The sequence below is a fragment of the Phacochoerus africanus genome, chromosome 2, assembly GCF_016906955.1.
Source record: "Phacochoerus africanus isolate WHEZ1 chromosome 2, ROS_Pafr_v1, whole genome shotgun sequence".
Lineage (NCBI taxonomy): Eukaryota > Metazoa > Chordata > Mammalia > Artiodactyla > Suidae > Phacochoerus > Phacochoerus africanus.
In genome coordinates this window covers 76,824,671-76,844,902 of record NC_062545.1, presented here as the reverse complement: position 1 = coordinate 76,844,902, position 20,232 = coordinate 76,824,671, and the positions used below count along the sequence as shown (strand labels likewise).

General features: G+C 44.0%; 1 protein-coding gene across 2 annotated transcripts; it reads right to left on the bottom strand.

Annotated features, from left to right (window-relative positions):
- Positions 1 to 2,522: 2,522 nt before the first annotated feature.
- Positions 2,523 to 15,409, bottom strand: GTF3C6 (general transcription factor IIIC subunit 6). Of its 2 annotated transcripts, none has more exons than XM_047762756.1 (6): positions 15,279 to 15,409; positions 14,903 to 14,983; positions 13,703 to 13,766; positions 13,556 to 13,600; positions 9,498 to 9,611; positions 2,523 to 4,075 (listed from the first exon to the last, which is right to left on the bottom strand). In XM_047762756.1, exons 1-6 carry the CDS (start codon positions 15,390 to 15,392, stop codon positions 3,777 to 3,779), a joined length of 717 nt encoding a protein of 238 aa, XP_047618712.1. In that variant the 5' UTR covers positions 15,393 to 15,409; the 3' UTR covers positions 2,523 to 3,776. The 2 variants fall into 2 exon arrangements, with proteins under 2 accessions (XP_047618712.1, XP_047618722.1); XM_047762766.1 differs by having other exon boundaries at positions 9,498 to 9,608.
- Positions 15,410 to 20,232: the final 4,823 nt, after the last annotated feature.

The following is a 20,232-nucleotide window of genomic DNA, read 5'->3' as shown; positions in this document are numbered from 1 at the left end:
AGTAAGTCAGCAGCTATAGCTCTGATTAGACCCCTAGCCTGGGAACCTCCATATGCCACAGGTGCTAAAAAGACAAAAAGACCAAAAAAAAAAAGCTGCTGTTTGAACCAAGTAGCACATACTGTTATCAATAGTTTCACCATGCCAGCCATATGTCAATGAATTTGTTATGATCAGCAATGTAGTACATAATGAACAAAATGGATTGATTTTCCAACTTTTTTTTTTTTTTAATCATTTTAGGGCCACACCCTCAGCATATGGAAGTTCCCAGGCCAGGGGTTGAATCTGAGCTGCAGCTGCTGCCTACGCCACAGCCACAACACTGGATCTGAGCCTCATCTGTGACCTACACCACAGCTCAAGGCAATGCCAGATGCTTAATTGAGCAAGGCCAGTGATCAAACCCACGTCCTCATGGATACTTGTCGGACTCATTACTGCTGAGTCACAACAGGAAATCCCTCCAACATCTTTTATAATAGCTTTAAGGAATAATTCTCCTTGATGTACTTTAGCAAAATGATCCTTTTAAGTAGAACATCATTATTTGTATGCAAAATTCACTCACTGTATTCAGCGTCAGAAGTAGTATTTAGTGTGACTATTATACAGAGACTGTGATTCTAGGATTCATTCACTACGTTAATTCTAGTAAGTTAGTAAGGCACATAAATGCTGGAGGAATTAATATATTAAGTTCTAATCTTCTAAAAAAATAAAATTTTGGAGTTCACACTGTGGCATGGCAGGTTAAGTATCTGGTGTTGCAGCAGCTCTGACTTGGTCACAGCTGTGTCTGGGATTCAATCCCTGGCCCAGGATCTTCCATATGCCACAGGTCCAACCAAAAAAAAAAAAAAAAAGATTTTATTTTAATAATTCCAAATTTATACTTAACTCTAAAAGAAACTAAAACACATCATGTTCTTTAGAGATTATACTGACCTCATCAATTTAAGAACAACATCACAGTCTAGATGAGCTTATTTTGCAAGATTACAGATCTCAAGAATCTTGCCTTTTCCTTCTTTATATTTTTCAAAATGTATATCAACTAGGATTAAGTGTGGCTATTACAGAAGCTGAAACCAGAGAGAAGTTATCCCCCCAATAGAAGCCAGAGGTAGGCAGTTGCCAGGCCCTCTCTGCCTGAACAGCAGCAGTAGTCCCAGGTTTGGAGTAACATTCATAGGATCCAACTGGCCTCACACTATGCTCTATACTCACTTAACTTTATAGGAAACAGCAGCATGAGGCTTGTGTCACAGGAGTAATTATTCTACCTGTCCAAGTGTCAGCTCAGGTGTGAGGAAATAAGACCATTTGGGTGGGCGCAGAAGCCACACTACCTTAGGAGCTTCCTGACCCCTAAGAACCGATTTCTCTCTCTTTTATTTATTTACTTTTTTTGCTTTTTTTTAGGGCCACACCCTCAGCATATGGAAGTCTCCCGGCTAGGGGTCGAACCGGAGCTGCAGCTGCGGGCCTACATCACAGCCACACCAGATCCAAGCAGCGTCTGTGACCTACATCACAGCTCACGGCAATGCCAGATCCTTAACACAGAGCAAGGCTAGGGATCAAACCGGTATCCTCTTGGATACTAGTCGGGTTCTTAACCCGCTGAGCCACAACGGAACTCCGGGGAGTCATTTCTAATCATGAATACTACCTGGCATCATAGCTGACATTCTATAATTACCTTGTCCAGTAGATTTCTAGAGAAGACAGTGCTGAAAGGAACACCTGAGGCCATTTTACCAGGGAGAAAGTTTTATTAACCCTCTTTATTCACAGCAGTCCAGAGCAGCAATAATAGTACCAGGATTCAATTGTCCACCTTATTTTCAAGCCATTCATTGTTTCTATTTCCAGGGTTACTTCATAATTCAAGAAGCCTGCTAGAGCTCTAGCCACTACATCCTTGTTCCAGCAGGAAGAAAAAGAAGATGAGCTGGTCCATTTCCCTTTATGCCTTAAATGTTAAGGATCAATCACTCAACACTTCTAATTCCATGTCACTGGCCAGAATTTAGTCATACAGCAGCTTTCACATACACAAGGAAAGCTGAGCACATTGCTAACCTGAGTAACTTCTGGTATTCTGTTACAAAGAAGGAAGACCAGATATTGGGTCGGGTAATTAGCAATCTCTCCACATACATATGGTAAAAAAAAAAAAAAAAAAAAAGCAAGCTTTGGATTAAACAAAAGCTGAATCTAAAATCATATGAAAATTGGAAAGACAGGAGTCCCTGTCATGGCTTCAGCGGTAACGAATCTGTCTAGTAGCCAGAAGGATGCGAGTTCCATCCCTGGCCTTGCTCAGCAGGTTAAGGATCCGGCATTGCCATGAGCTGTGGTGTAGGTCACAGGTGCAGCTTGGATCCCACGTTGCTGCGGCTGTGGTGCAGGCCGGCAGCTACAGCTCCGACCTGACACCTAGCCTGGGAACTTCCATATGCCATAGGTGTGGCCCTAAAAACACACACACACAGAAATTGGAAAGACATTCATGCTTATGATTTAGAAATAGTTTTAATCAGGGTAAGTTATTTTCCAATGAAATAGGAAAAAGTTACAAAATTTACTGAAGGAAAAAATTCCTCATCTTAGAACATTAATCCTCTGTCATAACAAAGTTACATCTGCAACACTTGTCAGACACAATTAATGTGAGGTGTGTTTTAACTAATTAGAACCAGGTGAAATCATATGCAATTGCTGGGTTTTGCAGTCAGAAACAAATAGGGCAATTTCATACAGTTCAACGTGTATCAAAGTTTGTAATTTACTTAATAATAGAATAACTGTTACTTACAGCTGAATTCCAATAATCTTTCTTCCGTGGGAAAGGAGTGAAATTAGAGCTGGAATATTAGGAATTCCACTTTTATCCTTAAGCATGTCTGAATTTTTTCTGTTCTCAGAAGTAACACTGACTTTGGTAGACTGGAAAATGGGCCCCCAAGATTTTCATGCCATAATTCTCAGTTTTATGCCTGTTTAAATTACATGGCAAAAGGGACTTTACAGATGGAATTAAGGTTATAAACCTTAAAATACAGAAGTTATCCACATGTGCCCTATGTAATCAAATGGACCTTTACAAGTAGGTAGAAGGGTCCATTCACGAGAGGATGATGGAAGAAGCAGAAGAGATTCAAAGAGTGAGAGGGACTTGACCATTGCTGGTTTTGAAGAGAAGGGGACCACAAGTCAAGGATGGCAGGCCACCTCTCGAAGTCGAGGAATGGCTCTCAGCCAACAGCAAGGATGTGGGACCTTGATTCTTCCACTGCAAAGAACCGAATTCTGACAACTGAATGAGCAAGGAAATGGGAGTCCCCTACTCGACCTCCAGCCTCCAGAAAAGGAAATCCTGCAAATAACCTTGATTTTAGCCCATCAAGGTGAGACAGGTGAAACCCATGTTAGACAGCTGACCTGCAAAACTGTAAGACAATACACTTATGTAGTTTTAAGCCACTAAGTCTGTGGTAATTTGTGATGGTTTCAACAGAAACTTACACACTCACCTTAGTTAAACCTCCAATTTAAAGGACTCGTCACAGAAGGGTCCCTATAATCATTTACACCGTATTTTTTTAAAACTCATATCTGGTCCCTAAATTCTAATAGATTAAACTATGCTATAATTGGAAATGTGTGTATTGCCAACAGAAATAATAAAATTGTGAACAGCTGAAAGCTACAAAGCCTATTATATAAAACCCCTAAAAAGTTCGCGACTAGTTATTATGAGAAACATTTCACCTAGGAGTCATTTCTAAGGCTGTATCTTGAGTTTCGATAAAAACAGAGCCTTCTGTCTCAGAGGGTATATCAATAAGAGCACCAGAATCCTCTATTTCCAAGTTCGGTGGGTCCCCGTGTTCATAACTCAGGTTTGAATTATCTTTCATTTGAATCTCTTGTTCTTCCAACTCCAAAGGTTTATCTGGGTCTGGAGCTACAACTTCCTCATCTTCATTATCATGCAGAAAATTACAAATCATGTTGGGTCTACATGAGTAAACATTCTCCTTGATTTGTAGCCACTCCACACCACCTGACGGGAAGACAAGAAACATGAAAAAGGAATGTGAGTTACTTAAATATAGTTTCAATTTAAATGTTCATTCCATATTTATAAAAATAGCAACACAACAATGGGAGGAAAAAGTATGTACACATGTATGTGTAACTTGGTCCCCATGCTGTACAGTGGAAAAAATATATATATTAAATAATATATTTATAAAAATAAAACCTCGGAGTTCCTGTCGTGGCTCAGTGGCTAAAGAATCCGACTAGGAACCATGAGGTTTCGGGTTTGATCCCTGGCCTTGCTCAGTGGGTTAAGGATCTGGCATTGCCGTGAGCTGTGGCATAGGTCACAGATGTGGCTCAGATCCCTTGCTGCTGTGGCTGTAGCGTAGGCAGCAGCTACAGCTCTGATTAGACCCCTAGTCTGGGAACCTCCATATGCTGTGAGTGCAGCCCTAGAAAGAGGCAAAAAGACAAAAAAAATTAAAAAAATTAAAAAAAAACCCTCAACATAAAAGAACATGGTGCCTGTACCTACTGATAAATATGCACATAATTTCCATCTTCCATGGAGAACTCAGGAAGCCTATAGGGTATGTAGCATCAAAACCACTTAAGTATCAAGTTCCCACTGTGGTGCCAACAGGATCAGCGTCATCTTGGAAGCACTGGGACACAGGTTCAATCCCCCACCCAACACAGTGGGTTAAGGATCCCACATTGCTGCAGCTGCAGCTTAGGTCACAAGTGGGACTTAGATGTGATCCCTGGCCCAGGAACTCCATATGCTGAGGGGCAGCCAAAAAAAAAAAGGAAAAAAAAAAATCCCAGTAGGAGTTCCCTGGCAGTGCAGCAGGTTAAGGACCTAGTGTTGTTACTGCAGTGGCTTGGGTTGCTGCTGTGGCTTGGGTTCAGTACCTGGCCCAGGAACTTCTACATGCTGCAGGCAAGGCCAGAAAACAAACAAACAAAAAAACTACTATGAGTAAACAACTTCAGTTACTATTCCAAACTATTTGTCCAGAGTCCAATTCCCAACTCATTCTCAGCGATAATTGAGCTCCCACTGCCATCTCTTGGCTTTAAAAAAATTTAGCCACTTTCCTGCAGCTTGTTCCTTACCCCATTTTTTTTTTCTTTTTAGGGCTGCACCCACAGCATATTAAGGTTCCCAGGCTAGGGGTCTAATCAGAACTACAGCTGCTGGCTTACACCACAGCCACAGCAATGCCAGATCTGAGCCATGTCTGTGACCTACATCACAGCTTACGGCAATGCCGGATCCTTAACCCACTGAGCAAAGCCAGGGATCGAACCCACAGCCTCATGATTCCTAGTCAGATTTGTTTCCACTGCACCACAGCGGGAACTCCATTGCCCAATCAGTTTTCATAAGACAATAAATGATACTACTCTATTATCTTGTGAGTCAGACTTAGATATTATTTTGAGTTGGAAAATCCAACTGTGAAATAAGACAAGTCTCAAAAAAAAAAAAAAAAAACCTTGAAAAAAATTTTTGTTCTTTCCTCACAGCCCTTTCCCCTCAATAAACTCACATAATTAAGAAATGCTCCAATAATAGTAGCTATTTTTTCTTTTATCTGTAGGACCCTTCCAGCCAAGCATTTTCAATGGATCCTCAGTTTCTTTTTTTTTTTTCTCCTTTTTAGGGCCACACCTGCAGCACATGGAGGTTCCCAGGCTAGGGACAGAATCAGAGCTGCAGCTGCTGGTCTATGCCACAGCCAAGCAGCACCAGATCCAAGTTACAGCTTGTGGCAACACAGGATCCCCAACCCACTGAGCAAGGCCAGGGATCAAACCCGCATCCCCATGGGTACCAGTCAGGTTCTTAACCCACTGAACCACATGGGAACTCCTGTATCCTCAATTTCTATAGCAAGCCCAAGCTGTTTACTCTCATCTTCAAAATTCCATTAGATATCCCTAAGATACCCCAACCCATCCTGCCCATCCCTGTACAAGTATCCATATGCTCCTATCCCCCATCATAAACTAAGTCTTCTGCCCTATTTGTTGAAACGTGGTTACTGCTAATGTCTTTTCTCGTGTTACTACTATAAATTCTCCTTCTTCCAAAAATTTATTATGGAGATCCTCCGTCGTGGCTCAGCAGTATCAAACCCGACTAGTATCCATGAGGATGCAGGTTTGATCCCTGGCCTCACTCAGTGGATTAAGAGTCCAATTCAATCCCTAGCCTGGGAACTTCCATATCCCTTGGGTATAGCCCTAAAAAGACAAAAAGAAAAAAAAATTTTTTGATTAGTATTTCCCCACTGGCTCAGCTTCAACTACTGACTTCCTACTTTTTTCCCTGCAATTGGACTTCCCATGTGGCTCACAATATATTTTTTCCTGCAATAACATCATTCACCTAGTCACCAAATTCAAAACCTTAAAGCCATCATGAAGCCTACTCTGTAATTTAGCACAATACCTGTCACATAATGGATACATGAAATAAGTTGAGTGAAATGGGTGTCATCATAGTCATCCATGTTTGTTTCAATGTGATTTACTTAAGAGTACAAGTTCTCCAAGTTCCCTTGTGGTGCAGTGGGTTAAGGGCCTGGTGTTGTCACTTCAGCTATTTGGTCACTTCTGTGGGTCCTATCCACCTGCCACTAATGTGGCCAAAAAAGGGCTTCAGAGTTCCTAGAAAGTAAGGACCACATCTTCTATTTTTCCCTGCATCTTCCAATGTGTGGCAGCCAGCCTCCAAGACGGTCCCCAACAATCCTCACCTTACATGCAGGCCCCTGTGTCATCCCCTTCCACGTGGAATAGAATATGAAAGAATGTGATTTTTTTTGGGGGGGGGGACTGCACCCAAGGCATGTGGAAGTTCCTGGGCCAGGGATCGAACTCAGGCCACAGCAGTGAAAACACCAGATCCCACTGTGCCACAAGGGAACTCCAGACAGAATGAGGTTCTAAGGCGAGTTCATAAAAGACATTGTGGGGTCTACCTTGTTCCCAAGGATCACCTCATCTGGGAAAGCCTGCTGCCATGTCAGGAGACACTCCAACAGTATTATGGGGAGGCAAAGATGTGAGGCCTCCTGCTAACAGCCTGCACAAACTCACCAACCGTGAGAGTGAGTCATCTTACAATGACGTGAGATGCATCCAGCCTTACTCAAGCCTTCAGATGACTGCAACCCAGCCAAGATACTGATTGCAACCTCACGAGAGACTCCAGCCAGAACTACCTAGCTAAGCTGCTCCCAAATTTCTGCTTCATAGAAACTGTGTAAGATGCTGTTCTGTTGTTGCTGTTTTAAGCCATTAAGTTTAGGAGTAATTTTTAATGCAGCAATGGATAACCAATACAGCCTTGAATAGTTGGTTACTATTTATTTGATTAAAATAGACATGCATATATCTTCGCAAAGATCTATTAGATTATTAAGTACTATAGGAGAAGAAATTCTATAACTTCCTTTAAAAACTCTATCTAGGAGTTCCTGTCATGGCTCAGTGGTTAATGAATCTGACTAGGAACCATGAGGTTATGGGTTCGATCCCTGGTCTCGCTCAAGGGGTTAAAGATCCGGTGTTGCTGTGATCTGTAGTGTAGGTGGCAGATGAGGCTTGGATCCCACATTGCTGTGGCTGTGGCGTAGGCCGACGGCTACAGCTCTGATTAGACCCCTAGTCTAGGAACCTCCACATGCTGCGGGTGTGGCCTTAGAAAGACAAAAAGACAAAAAAATTTAAAAATTAAAAAAAATGAAAACAATATCTAAATGATAGCTAAGCAATCTTATCTGAATCTGCCTTTCAAGTTCATTCTAGAACTTCAAGTGCCTCCTTCTTCCTATTATTTTCAGAGTGCCTCAAAAAGGGATAGTTGTGGAATATATAAAAGACTTGGTATACAGTGATGTGTACTTGATATAACCAATTTCTATAAAATTAATGTACCTTCAAATATTTATTCCTTAAAATACAATAAATCAAGCCATGAATATTCATCAATAGAGTCTTATTTAAATATGCCTTTGAGCAATAAGTCATTTTTTTTTTTAAAGTGGGCAAACACCTTTATTCCAACCATGTCCCAAATTCCCTAGGGTAGATGAAAAAGCAAGGTGTGGTCAGCAATAAGCTTTTAAATCATCAAATGATTGTTTGTTCATCTCCACAAACACATGTATGCTATGGGTGCAAGAAGCACTGTCCTCAAGTCTCTAGTGTGGGATGACCAGTACCTAGAAAGGCTAAATGGATGCCTATTAAGAACTAGACTCAGGAGTTCCCACTGTGGTGCAGCGGAAACAATCCAACTAGTAACCATAACGTTGCAGGTTTGATCCCTGGCCTCGCTCCGTGGGTTAAGGATCCAACGTTGCCAAGAGCTGGGGTACAGGTTACAGACAAAGCTCGGATCCCGCATGGCTGTCACTGTGGCTATGGCACAGGCCAGCAACTACAGCTCCAATTTGACCACTAGCTTGGGAACCTCCATATGCCCCATGTGCTGCCCTAAAAAGAAGAAGAAGGAAAAAAAAAGGACTAGACTCAGGGGAATTTTGTGGCGGTCTAGTGGTTAGTACTCAGCACTTTCACCACTGTGGCCTGGGTTCAATCCCTGGTCTGGGAACTCAGATCCCACATCAAGCTGCTGTACACCACAGCCAAAAAGAAGAACTAGACTCAGAACTAACAACTTGGCGTTCCCCTCGTGGCTCAGTGGAAACGAATCTGACTAGCATCCATGAGGACGCAGGTTTGATCACTGGCCTTGCTCAGTGGGTTAATGATCCAGCATTGATTGCCATGAGCTGTGGTGTGGGTCGCAGATGCGGCTCAGATCCCTCATTGCTGTGGCTGTGGTGTAGGCCAGCAGTTACAGCTCTGATTTGACCCCTAGCCTGGGAACCTCCATATGCTGCAGGTTTGGCCCTAAAAAAAAAAAAAAAAAAAAAAAGAACTAACAACTGTGGTCCTGGAGTCCCTCATATCAATCTAGCTTGGTTGTGAACGTATGGGAAAGGTTACTGTATCTGCCAAAAGGTTAGGAGATCCTGTGGGGTTACTCCTTGGGAATCCAGAACTGCTATCATCATTTCTTCTGCACTTACAAAGCAGTTTTACTGAAAGTGAGAGAGAGAAAGTGGTGGGGTGGGGGGTTTGCCAAATTCACCAAGAGCTGGAAATCACATCAGGTTTCCTGACAAACTCCTCACAGTCGTTTGCAATGCAAAGCAGGTATTTTATATGTCTCCAGCGCCCTCTGCTGTGTAAGAATTAAACTAAATTTTAAATTGTACTTTTCATGGGGCATCCTCAATTTTAACATACCTAACCTATCACATATAGTTAACACTACAAAGTACAAAGAATGTCTGGGCAGCAACGTGCCATTTTCAAAGCCAATATTAAATCACCTATTTTCAGGGAAGTGAACTAACCTTTGTGTTCTTCTCCTTCCTTCTTTTCTGTCAGAAGAGTTCTTGTCATGCTGAGCTTCTTCATTGTGTGGCATTTATATTTTAGCACTGTTTTATTATTGCCTTCTGCATCTACTAGAGTATAAAATGAGCATAATTATTACACTGCTTGATGTCATCAAATAACAGTAAGCCTCAATGATTCCAGTTTATTTATTTTTATTTTTTTGTCTTTTTTTTTGCTATTTCTTTGGGCCGCTCCCGCGGCGTATGGAGGTTCCCAGGCTAGGGGTTTAATCGGAGCTGTAGCCGCCAGCCTATGCCAGAGCCACAGCAATGCGGGATCCGAGCCATGTCTGCAACCTACACCACAGCTCACGGCAACGCCGGATCCTTAACCCACTGAGCAAGGGCAGGGACCAAACCCGCAACCTCATGGTTCCTAGTCGGATTGGTTAACCACTGCGCCACGACGGGAACTCCTGATTCCAGTTTAAAGTACTTCCTGTCAAGAAAGTGTAGTAAGTTCATGAGTTAATTCATTCCAGGAGTTCCCGTTGTGGTGAAGTGGAAATGAATCTGTCTAGTATCCATAAGGATGTGGGTTTGATCCCTGGCCTTGCTCAGTGGGTTAAGATCTGGCATTGCCATGAGCTGTGGTGTAGGTTGCAGACATGGCTCGGATCCTCTGTTGCTGTGGCTGTGGTGTGGGCCAGAAGCTCCGATTCCACCCCTAGCCGTGTGTGCAGCCCTAAAAAAAAAAAAGACAAAAAAAAGAAAGAAAGAAAGAAAAGCAGAATTCTCGCTGTGGCTCAGTGGTTAACGAATCCGACTAGGAACCATGAGGTTGCGGGTTAGATCCCTGGCCTCGCTCAGTGGGTTAAGGATCCAGCATTGCCGTGAGCTGTGGTGTAGGCTGCAGACTCGGCTGGGATCCTACGTTGCTGTGTCTCTGGTGTAGGCCAGTGGCTACAGCTCCGATTGGACCCCTAGCCTGGGAACCTCCATATGCCACAGGAACAGCCCTAGAAAAGGCAAAAAGACCAAAAAAAAAAAAAAAAGAAAGAAAAGAAAGAAAAGATTTAACTCATTCCTCCTGCTCCAAGTGACAGATAAAATACATAACTTAAGGCACAAGTGAACTCAAAAACAACAAATGTCTCTCCAGGGAACAGAAACATAAAACTGTGAGTGACATTAAATCTATGGGCCTGTTAGGTTCCAGCCCTGAGGTAGGAAAAGTGGAGGCAGGAATTTGACCTTACAAGATAATGAGGTCTAAAATCCTACAACTCCAGGAGTTCCCGTCATGGCGCAGTGGAAACGAATCTGACTAGGAACCATGAGGTTGCAGGTTTGACCCTGGCCTCACTCAGTAGGTTAAGGATCCAGCGTTGCCGTGAGCTGTGGTGTAGGTCGCAGACGTGGTTCGGATCCCGTGTTGCTATGGCTGTGGTGTAGGCCAGTGGCTACAGCTCCAGTTGGACCCCTAGCCTGGGAACTTCCATATGCCGCGGGTGCGGCCCTAAAAAGAAAAAAAATAATAAATAAATAAAATAAAATTCTACTACTCCAGGAGTTCCTGTCATGGCGCAGCAGAAACAAATCTGACTAGGAACCATGAGGTTTTGGGTTTGATCCCTGGCCTTATCCAGTGGGTTAAGGATCTAGCATTGCCAAGAGCTGTGGTATAGGTTGCAGACATGGCTTGGATCTGGCATGGCTGTGGCTGTGGTGTAGGCCAGCAGCTGTAGCTCCGACTCGACCCCTGGCCTGGGAACCTCCATGTGCTATGGTTGCGGTCCTAAAAAGCAAAATAAAGTAAAATTCTACTACTTTGCAAGACCAGGGAGTTCTCTTGTGGCTCAGCCAGCTAAGTCCCCAGTATTGTTACTGCAGTGGGCTCAGGTCATTGCTGTGGTGTGAGTTCGATTCCTGGCCCCAGAACTTCTATGTGCCACTGACGCAGGGGTTGGGGGAGACACGTGGAGTGAGGATTAAGTCATGAAGAGAAAAAAAGTGCTGCCAACCAGATGCATGGGGTCATGGCTTTATAAAAACTGGTATAGGTAGGAGGGAGGTTGAGGCTCTGAGCTAAGGACGTGAAGCACACTGAAAACTCCATAGCCTGCCACTGCGCAGACAACTGATTCTACACTTTAGAAAGCCCCACAGTGATATCTATTCAGTTGAACCACATGAAATTGTTGATATTCAGCCCAAATTGGTAATTTCATATGGTTGAATCTAGTACAGATGCTCATCCATCTAGCAATTCCATTGCTAAGTGTACACCTGAGAGACATTTTTACATTATGCACAAAGAGACATAAAAACATTCATGGGTGCATTTTTGTCTTAATTAATAAGCATAATTAAGAAAATGGGCTCTGGGAGTTCCCATCGTGGCTCAGCAGAAATGAACCCGACTGGGAATCATGAGGTTGCAGATTCAATCCCTGGCCTCGCTTAGTGGGTTAAGGATCCAGCGTTGCCATAAGCTGCAGTGTAGGTTGCAGACGCAGCTCAGATCTGGCGTTGCTGTGGCTGTGGTGTAGGCCGGCAGCTACAGCTCTGATTCAACCCCTGGCCTGGGAATCTCCATATGCCACAGGTGCAGCCCTAAAAAAAAAAAAAGGAAAAAAAAAGAAAATGGGCTCTGGAGCAAACCACCTGGGTTCAAATCCCTGCTTGGCTTATTTCATGTTCGACATTGGGAATCTTATTTACCTTTCCATGCTTCAGTTTCTTCAAATATAAAATGGAAGTAACAGTGATAGCTGCTTCATAGACTTGTGGAGAGGATTCAATGAGTTAATACCTGTAGCATCGGAACAGTGCCTGACATACAGAAGGCACTCAATACATTTTAGTAGTTACTAATAATTACTGATAAAAATGGAAGCAACCAACATGTCCATTAATTGGGGAATAATCATAAAAAGAATACTAAACAACAGGGAAAAGAGAATTACATATACCAACATGTACAAATCTCAAAACTTAGCTCTAACTGAAGAAAGATATAGAATGTGTATGTATAATATGCTAATATTTATATTAAGTTTGAAAATATACTATTTATTAGTTATGGTTACAAACATATGTAATATGTATTTATATGTAATATAAAATCAGGTATAGGAAAGAGAAACACCAAAAACACCAAATTTAGGAAAGTGATTACTACTGAAGACAGAAGGGAATAAGTGTGGACAGGGGTGTACAAGGGCCTCAAATGTATCTGGAATGTTTGTTTGTTTTTGTCCTTTTTAAGGCGGCACCCTAGACATATGGAGGTTCCCAGGCTAGGGGTCGAATCAGAGCTACAGCTGCTGGCCTATGCCACAGCCATAGCCACACCATATCCAAGCTGAGTCTGTGACCTACACCACAGCTCACAGCAATACTGGATCCTTAACCCACTGGGTGAGGCCAGTGATCAAACCTGCATCCTCATGGATCTTAGTCAGGTTTGTTAACTGCTGAGTCAAGAAGGAATTCCTGGAATGTTTTTTAATTACCTAATAAAAAGACAGGATTTCATACAGCTGGACAATGGATACACGAGATATCTAATTTTTTTTTAATTTAATTTTTTCCTTTTTAGGGCTGCACCCCCAGCATACAGAAACTCCCAGGCTAGGGGTTGAATTGGAGCTGCAGCTGCCAGCCTATGCCACAGCAATGTCAGATCCAAGCCTTGTTGGGTTCATTACCGCTGAGCCACAATGGGAACTCCAAGACATCTAACTTTACTACCTATTATACATAAGTATGTTTGAAATATTTCATAGCAAAAAGAGTTGAGGCGTTCCCATCATTGCTCAGTGGTTAACAAACCCGACTAGGAAGAGGTTTTGGGTTTGATACCTGGCCTTACTCAGTGGGTTAAGGATCTGGCGTTGCCGTGAGCTGTGGTATAGGTCGCAGACATGGCTCGGATCCTGAGTTGCTGTGGCCAGCGGCCACAGCTCCGATTAGACCTCTAGCCTGGTAACCTCCATGTGCTGTGGGTGCGGCCCTAAAAAGACAAAAGACAAAAAAAAAAAAGTTGAGTCAGTACAGGAATCACTTACCATGTTCAACATTTTCTTCAAATATAACACAGGTCCCAAGGGTGTCTGCAGAAAAATGTTAAGGCAACTTGTTAAGAAATAAGAGCTACTTTCTCCAAAAGGCATTAGGAAAAAAAAAGGAGTTTCAGCTCTCTGACATCCTCCTACCTTCATATTCCCCAGCAAAGACATAGCCGTCCACCTGCAGAATGGGCCTCTCAGTATTAATTCCCTACAATAGAAAATAAGATCATAAAAAAAAAAAAATCATCATTAGAAAAAGCATTTGGGGATGGCGGAGATAGGTGAAAGGGTGAAGAAGGGCTCAAAAGAACTTCCAACTATGAAATAAGTCCTAGGATGTTTTAAGAACATCATGGTGCCTGTAGTTAATAATACTATACTTTATATTTGAAAGTCATTAAGCAAGTTCTCACAAAAAGAAAAAATTTGGGGAGTTTGCGCTGTGGCTCAGCAGAAACAAACACAACTAGTATCTGTGAGGCTGTGGGTTCCATCCCTGGTCTTGTTCAGTAGGTTAAGGTTCTGGTGTTGCCATAAGCTGTGGTGTATATGTCACAGATACAGCCCGGATCTGACAATGCTGTGGCTGTGGCTGTGGCTTAGGCTGGCAGTTGTAGCTCCAATTCCCGCTCCTAGCTTGGGAACTTCCATATGCCTCAGGTGAGGGCCGAAAAAGAAAAAAAAAAAAATTGTAACTATGTGTTATAATGGCTGTTAGCTAGACATAGTGGTCATCATTTCACAATATGTACAAATATTGAAAAAGCGTACAGCTGAAACTAGTATAATGTTAAATGTTGGTTATTTCTCAGTTTAAGATAAAAGATGCTGTATATCTGAAATTAACACAACATTGTAAATCAACTACACTGCAATAAATTCTTTTAAAAATAAAAAGAAGGGAGTTCCCATTGTGGCACAGCAGAAACAAATCCGACTAGCATCCATGAGGATGTGGGTTTGATCCCTGGCCCCACTCAGTGGGTTAAGGATTTGATGTGGCTGTGATGTAGGCCGGCAGCTGCAGCTCCAATTCATCCCCAAGTCCAGGAACGTCCATATGTCACAGGTGCTGCTGTTAAAAAAAAAAAAAAAAAAGCCCCCGCATCTAAATTTTTAACTCTCTCCAGCCACATATGTAGACACCCAGGCAGTCAGCGTTTTTCTTCTCCCATCTGCTCCCCGTAACCCCTAAGCCCGTACTTCTGTGATTGTCTTCACTGTTCACTGCCTTTGTTCGGGGAATGAATTCTATCAATCTTAAGGGGTGGTTATACTTCACCATTCATTCTTTTAAATTTAAGGAAATCTACACCCCCCCCCCCCCAATTCTACAAGACTCACCAAAATCTTGCATTTATGTTCAACTTTCGAGAGAAAGTCTGAATCAATAATTCCTGATAATTCCACCAGAACCAACTGCTCCTGGTGGAAAAAAGAGAGGTTAACTCTCTAGCTCGCGAGGGTGCAGGAGGAGGCGGTTAACAAGAGAAGCCAAACGACCCCAGCGCCACCACCCCTTCTTTGTGAAATCGAGGTCCTGCTTTCAACCAGAGGAAGCCGGCGACGGTACCTAGGATAACTTCCCTCTTTCCCTTCCAACCGCCGAGCCGCTCGCAGGGCGCCGCGCGCCCAGGGTCACGATCCCGCCCGGGGACCCTCCCCCCTTCGCCGGCCGCGCCCGGACTCTCAGCCACGCGGCCGCTGCCGCTGCACTCACGGCCTCCTCTTCGTCCTCGTCCCCATCGCCTCTCCGCGGTTCCTTGGCCGCCGCCATACCGCCGCTTCTCTGCGCCGCCTCCCAGCCGCCGGCCCCGCCCGCCTGGGCCTCCATCTTGAGTACGGGCAGCAGCTCCCGCCCCGCTGCGGCTCCAGCCGCGCCCACCGCCCCTGCCAGGACGCGAGATGGCGGCTCCCAGGCCCACGTGGAGCTCCTTCTTTCTCTCTTAAGAGCAGGAGCCAGTCCCGATCCCGTGTCCGAGGAAACTCTCGGGCTCCTGGCCCAGATGGAATGAGAGCTGTAGAGAGGCACAGGGGATAAAGGAGATGCTGGCATGGTGCACCGTGGACCAGGTGCAGCCTCCAGTGCTTGGAAAGAAATTCTTTTTTTTTTTTAATGTATTTGTGTTTTCTAAGAAATTCTTAGTATCCTGAGAGCTAATTCAGGCTAATTAATATTCTAAATATCGTGTGAGCTAATTCAGGATAATTCCTGTAAGGAAAAGAGAGGTGGTTACAGAAAAAAATGAGACGGTCTCAACCGAACCAGATTGCCTTTAATCAGCAAGGAGGAGCAGCAGCCGGGTTGGAGGCCAGACTGTTGCGCCAGGGTCTTGGGGCTTTCAGAATATATAGGGGAGTTTAGAAGCCCTGTTTTTTGTCAAGGTTATTTTTATCAGTTACAGTTTAGCAAGTGTGGTCGTTGACTCGGGAATGTGTGTCGGGCGCCGTCAGGAACGGGTCGTGCCTGGAGCCAGTAGTTCAGTATCTCCTCCTGGGCGACCTGGGCTTCCCTTCACTTCTTAGCCTCGGAACTTCCCATATGCCACATGCCACAGTTGCGGCCCTAAAAATAAAAAATAAACAAATAATCTTTATCTAAGACAGGATAGTGTCTGTCCAAAGAGCATGAGCTTTGAGGGTCTGATGTTTGTCCATTTCTACTGCATTATTACCAGCAAGGCATGCAGCAACTTGGTTATTGTGAGAATTAAATGAGATTATTCAAATAAAATAGATTTAGCCCAGTATTAGACATTTAATGTGCATTTAATCTATTATTGGGGTAATATACAAAAATTTAGGGTATTAGGACTTTTAAAAAACATTTTCCGAGAATTCTTGTTGTGGTACATTGGGTTAAGGCTCTTGTCTCTGCAGCAGCTGGGGTTCCTGCTGAGGCGCAGTTCAGTCCCTGGTCCAGGAACTTCCACATGCTGCCGGGCAGCCCAAAAAAAGAAGAGTTCCTTTTTTTTTGGTCTTTTCTAGGGCACACCTGTGGCATGTGGAGGTTCCCAGGCTAGGGGTCAAATCAGGGTTGTAGCTGCCGGCCTATGCCAGAGCCACAGCAACGTCTTCAACTTATACCACAGGTCAGAGCAACAAGGCTAGGGATCGAACCCACAACCTCATGCTTCCTAGTCAGATTCGTTAACCACTGAGCCACGATGGGAACTCCAGAAAAATGTTCTAAGTAATGAAGATCTGCTGCTAAATTATAAGTAACAAAATAGGGGAAGATTTCCAAGTCAGATTAGAAAGAGCCAGGGGAGAGACAAATTACATGGTTTTCTACAGCCACTGTTAGAGCTAATAGAGAAAAATCTATGCAATTTGGTGGGAGGACCAATTGATTTTAATTGTAGTTAATAAGAGGAATCTTATTTTAAAAAATCAGAAATACAGTGTCTGAGAAACATAGGGTGTCATGCTCAGTATTCAAAAGCTCGCCACAAGGAGGAGACAAATGAATTAAAAATTGTTTATTCTGCTCTTTTTTTTCCTTTAGAACACATTTTATAAAGTGCCTGTATGAAACATATACTTAGTAGCAGAAGTCTAGCAAAAGAACCTTTAGTATTAACGTTTTGTCTTAAAAACATTTTACACTTAAATAATTGTTTATAGTCCATTGAATTCTGTTTTTTTAAATCCATCTCTTACTCTGCTTTAAACTAAATGTGGAGTTCCCATCGTGGCACAGTGGTTAACGAATCCATCTAGGAACCATGAGGTTGTGGGTTGGATTCCTGGCCTTGCTGAGTGGGTTAAGGACCCAGTGTTGCTGTGAGCTGTGGTGTAGGTCGCAGACTCGGCTCAGATCCCGTGTTGCTGTGGCTCTGGCAGGCCGGCGGCTACATCTCCAATTAGACCCCTAGCCTGGGAACCTCCATAAGCCGAAGGAAGCGGCCCTAGAAAAGGCAAAAAGACAAAAACACACAAACAAAACCCAAAAAACTAAATGCTAGACCAGCGACCCTCAGACTTCAACTGCATGAGATTCACCTTGGACAGCTTGTTAAAGCCCCGATTGGGAGTTCCCTGGTGGCTCAGCAGGTTAAGGATCTGGCATTGTCACTGCTGCGGTAAGTGTTTGATCCCTGGCCCGGAACTTCTTCGTGTCATAGGCACAGCCAAAACAAAAAAATAAAAGCCTAGATTGCTCAGCCAGAGATTCTGATTCAGCAGGTCTGGTATAGGACCGGACGTAAAATAGGCATTTCTAACAAATTCCCAGGTGATATTGATGCTTCTGTTCCAGGGAACACATTTGAGAACCACTATGCTAGCTAGATGGCTATGGAAGAAGCCTCTTGCCAGTTAAATATTGGGAGTTCCTTTCTTGGCTCAGTGGTTAACAAATCCGACTAAAATCCACGAGCATATGGGTTCGATCCCTGGCCTCGCTCAGTGGGTTAAGGATCCTGCGTCATTGTGCCTGTGGTGTTGGCCAGCAGCTGTAGCTTTGTTGCTACCCCTGGCCTGGGGACTTCCATATGCTGTAGGTGCTGCCCTAAAAAGCAAAAAATACATATATATATATATATATATATATATATATATATATATATAGAGAGAGAGAGAGAGAGAGAGAGAGAGAGAGAGAGAGGGAACATACTAACCAAAACATTTTCAGTTTGCACACAAGTAACTTAGTATCAGAAATAAAACTGGAATGTTCATTTTTGGAGGACTTTGATTTCAAAATAAACCAGTTTACACTTAATTTGGTAGCAGCATGGCACTATTGGAAGCTACTGGAGTGTGTTTTAGGCAGTGAAGTAAAATGGCACCTCCATATGGAAAGACTAAGGGAGTGAGACCAGGTGGGATCTCTGGGGATTCTTCTCAAACCACAACACAGGCACCCCATATGAAGCTCTTGATAAATGTAGAAAATGTTCCCAAAGCAGCTCTTTGGTTCACAGACAACTAACTAGAAGTTTCCTATGATGTTAAAGCAAAAATAGGTGGAGGAAGATGCAAAATCTGCCTTTTTGTTTGTTTTTGTTTTTAGGGCCACACCTTCGGCATATGGAAGCTCCCAGGGTAGGGGTCGAATTGGAGCTGTAGCTGCCAGCCTGCACCACAGCCACAGCAACGCCAGATCCTTAACCCACTGAACGAGGCCAGGAATTGAACCCACATTCTCACTGACATTATGTCGGAGTCTTAACTGGCTGAGCCACATGGGAACTCCAGAAAGTGAGGCTTTTAAAAAAAAATTTATGGAGTTCCCGTCGTGGCGCAGTGGTTAACGAATCCAACTAGGAACCATGAGGTTGCGGGTTCGGTCCCTGCCCTTGCTCAGTGGGTTAACGATCCGGCGTTGCCGTGAGCTGTGGTGTAGGTTGCAGACGCGGCTCGGATCCCGCGTTGCTGTGGCTCTGGCGTAGGCCAGTGGCTACAGCTCCGATTGGACCCCAGGCCTGGGAACCTCCATATGCCGCGGGAGCTGCCCAAGAAATAGCAACAACAACAACAACAACAACAAAGACAAAAGACAAAAAAAAAAAAATTATGGAGTTCCCATCGTGGCGCAGTGGTTAAGGAATCCGACTAGGAACCATGAGGTTGCAGGTTCGGTCCCTGCCCCTGCTCAGTGGGTTAACGATCCGGCATTGCCGTGAGCTGTGGTGTAGGTTGCAGACGAGGCTCGGATCCTGCGTTGCTGTGGCTCTGGCGTAGGCCAGTGGCTACAGCTCCGATTAGACCCCTAGCCTGGGAACCTCCATATGCCGTGGGAGCGGCCCAAAGAAATAGCAAAAAGACAAAAAAAAAAAAAATTTTCTGGTCCTAAGAGCTTTCAGATGGGGGGACTTCTCAAGGGAAGGGGTAAGAGATCATTATAGAAAGGAAGCATGAGTGTTGAAAAACAAGCATTTAAATATTACTGACTTAAAAGGAAAAAGTTTTAGAGTTCCCATTGTGGCTCAGTGGTAACAAACCTGAATAGTATCCAGTAGGACGTGGGTTTGTTAACCAGATTGAACTGCAGCTCCAATTTGACCCCTTGCCTGGGAACTTCCATATGCCGCAGGTGTAGCCCTAAAGAGGAAAAAAGAAAAAAAAAAAAAGGCCACAGGACTTGGGCGTCTGTCTAGATGAAGAGGCCGTTAAGGAATTTATCCAATTTATGAGCCTGAGAGTCAGTTCAGAAGTGTTGTATCTGCAACATGCAGGAGAGCCCCAGCTGCCCTGTCCAAACAGATACAAGGGTGACCAACCAGGCTAGTGGTTCTTATGTGTAGTCCCTAGACCCTCTCGGTCAGCATTACCTGGGATTCTGTTACAAACGCGAATTCTCAGGCTTTCCGGTTGTGGCTCAGCGGTTAGCAAACCGGACTAGCATCCATGAGGACTCGGGTTCGAACGCTGGCCCCGTTCAGTGGGTTAAGGATCTGGCATGGCTGTGAGCAGTGGTGTAGGTTGGTGGCTATAGCTCCGATTGGACCCCTAGCCTGGGAATCTCCACAGGCCGTGGGTGTGGCCCTAAAAAGACAGAAAACCCCCCCCCCCCAAACAAAAGGCAAATTCTCAGACCCTACCCCAGACTACGAAGTCACACATGCTGGAAATGAGGCCTGACAATCTGTCATTGAACAGGCTCTCCCGGTGATTCTGACGCAGGTGAAAATTGAGTGCGGCCAGATTTTTTTTTTTTTTTCTTTTAA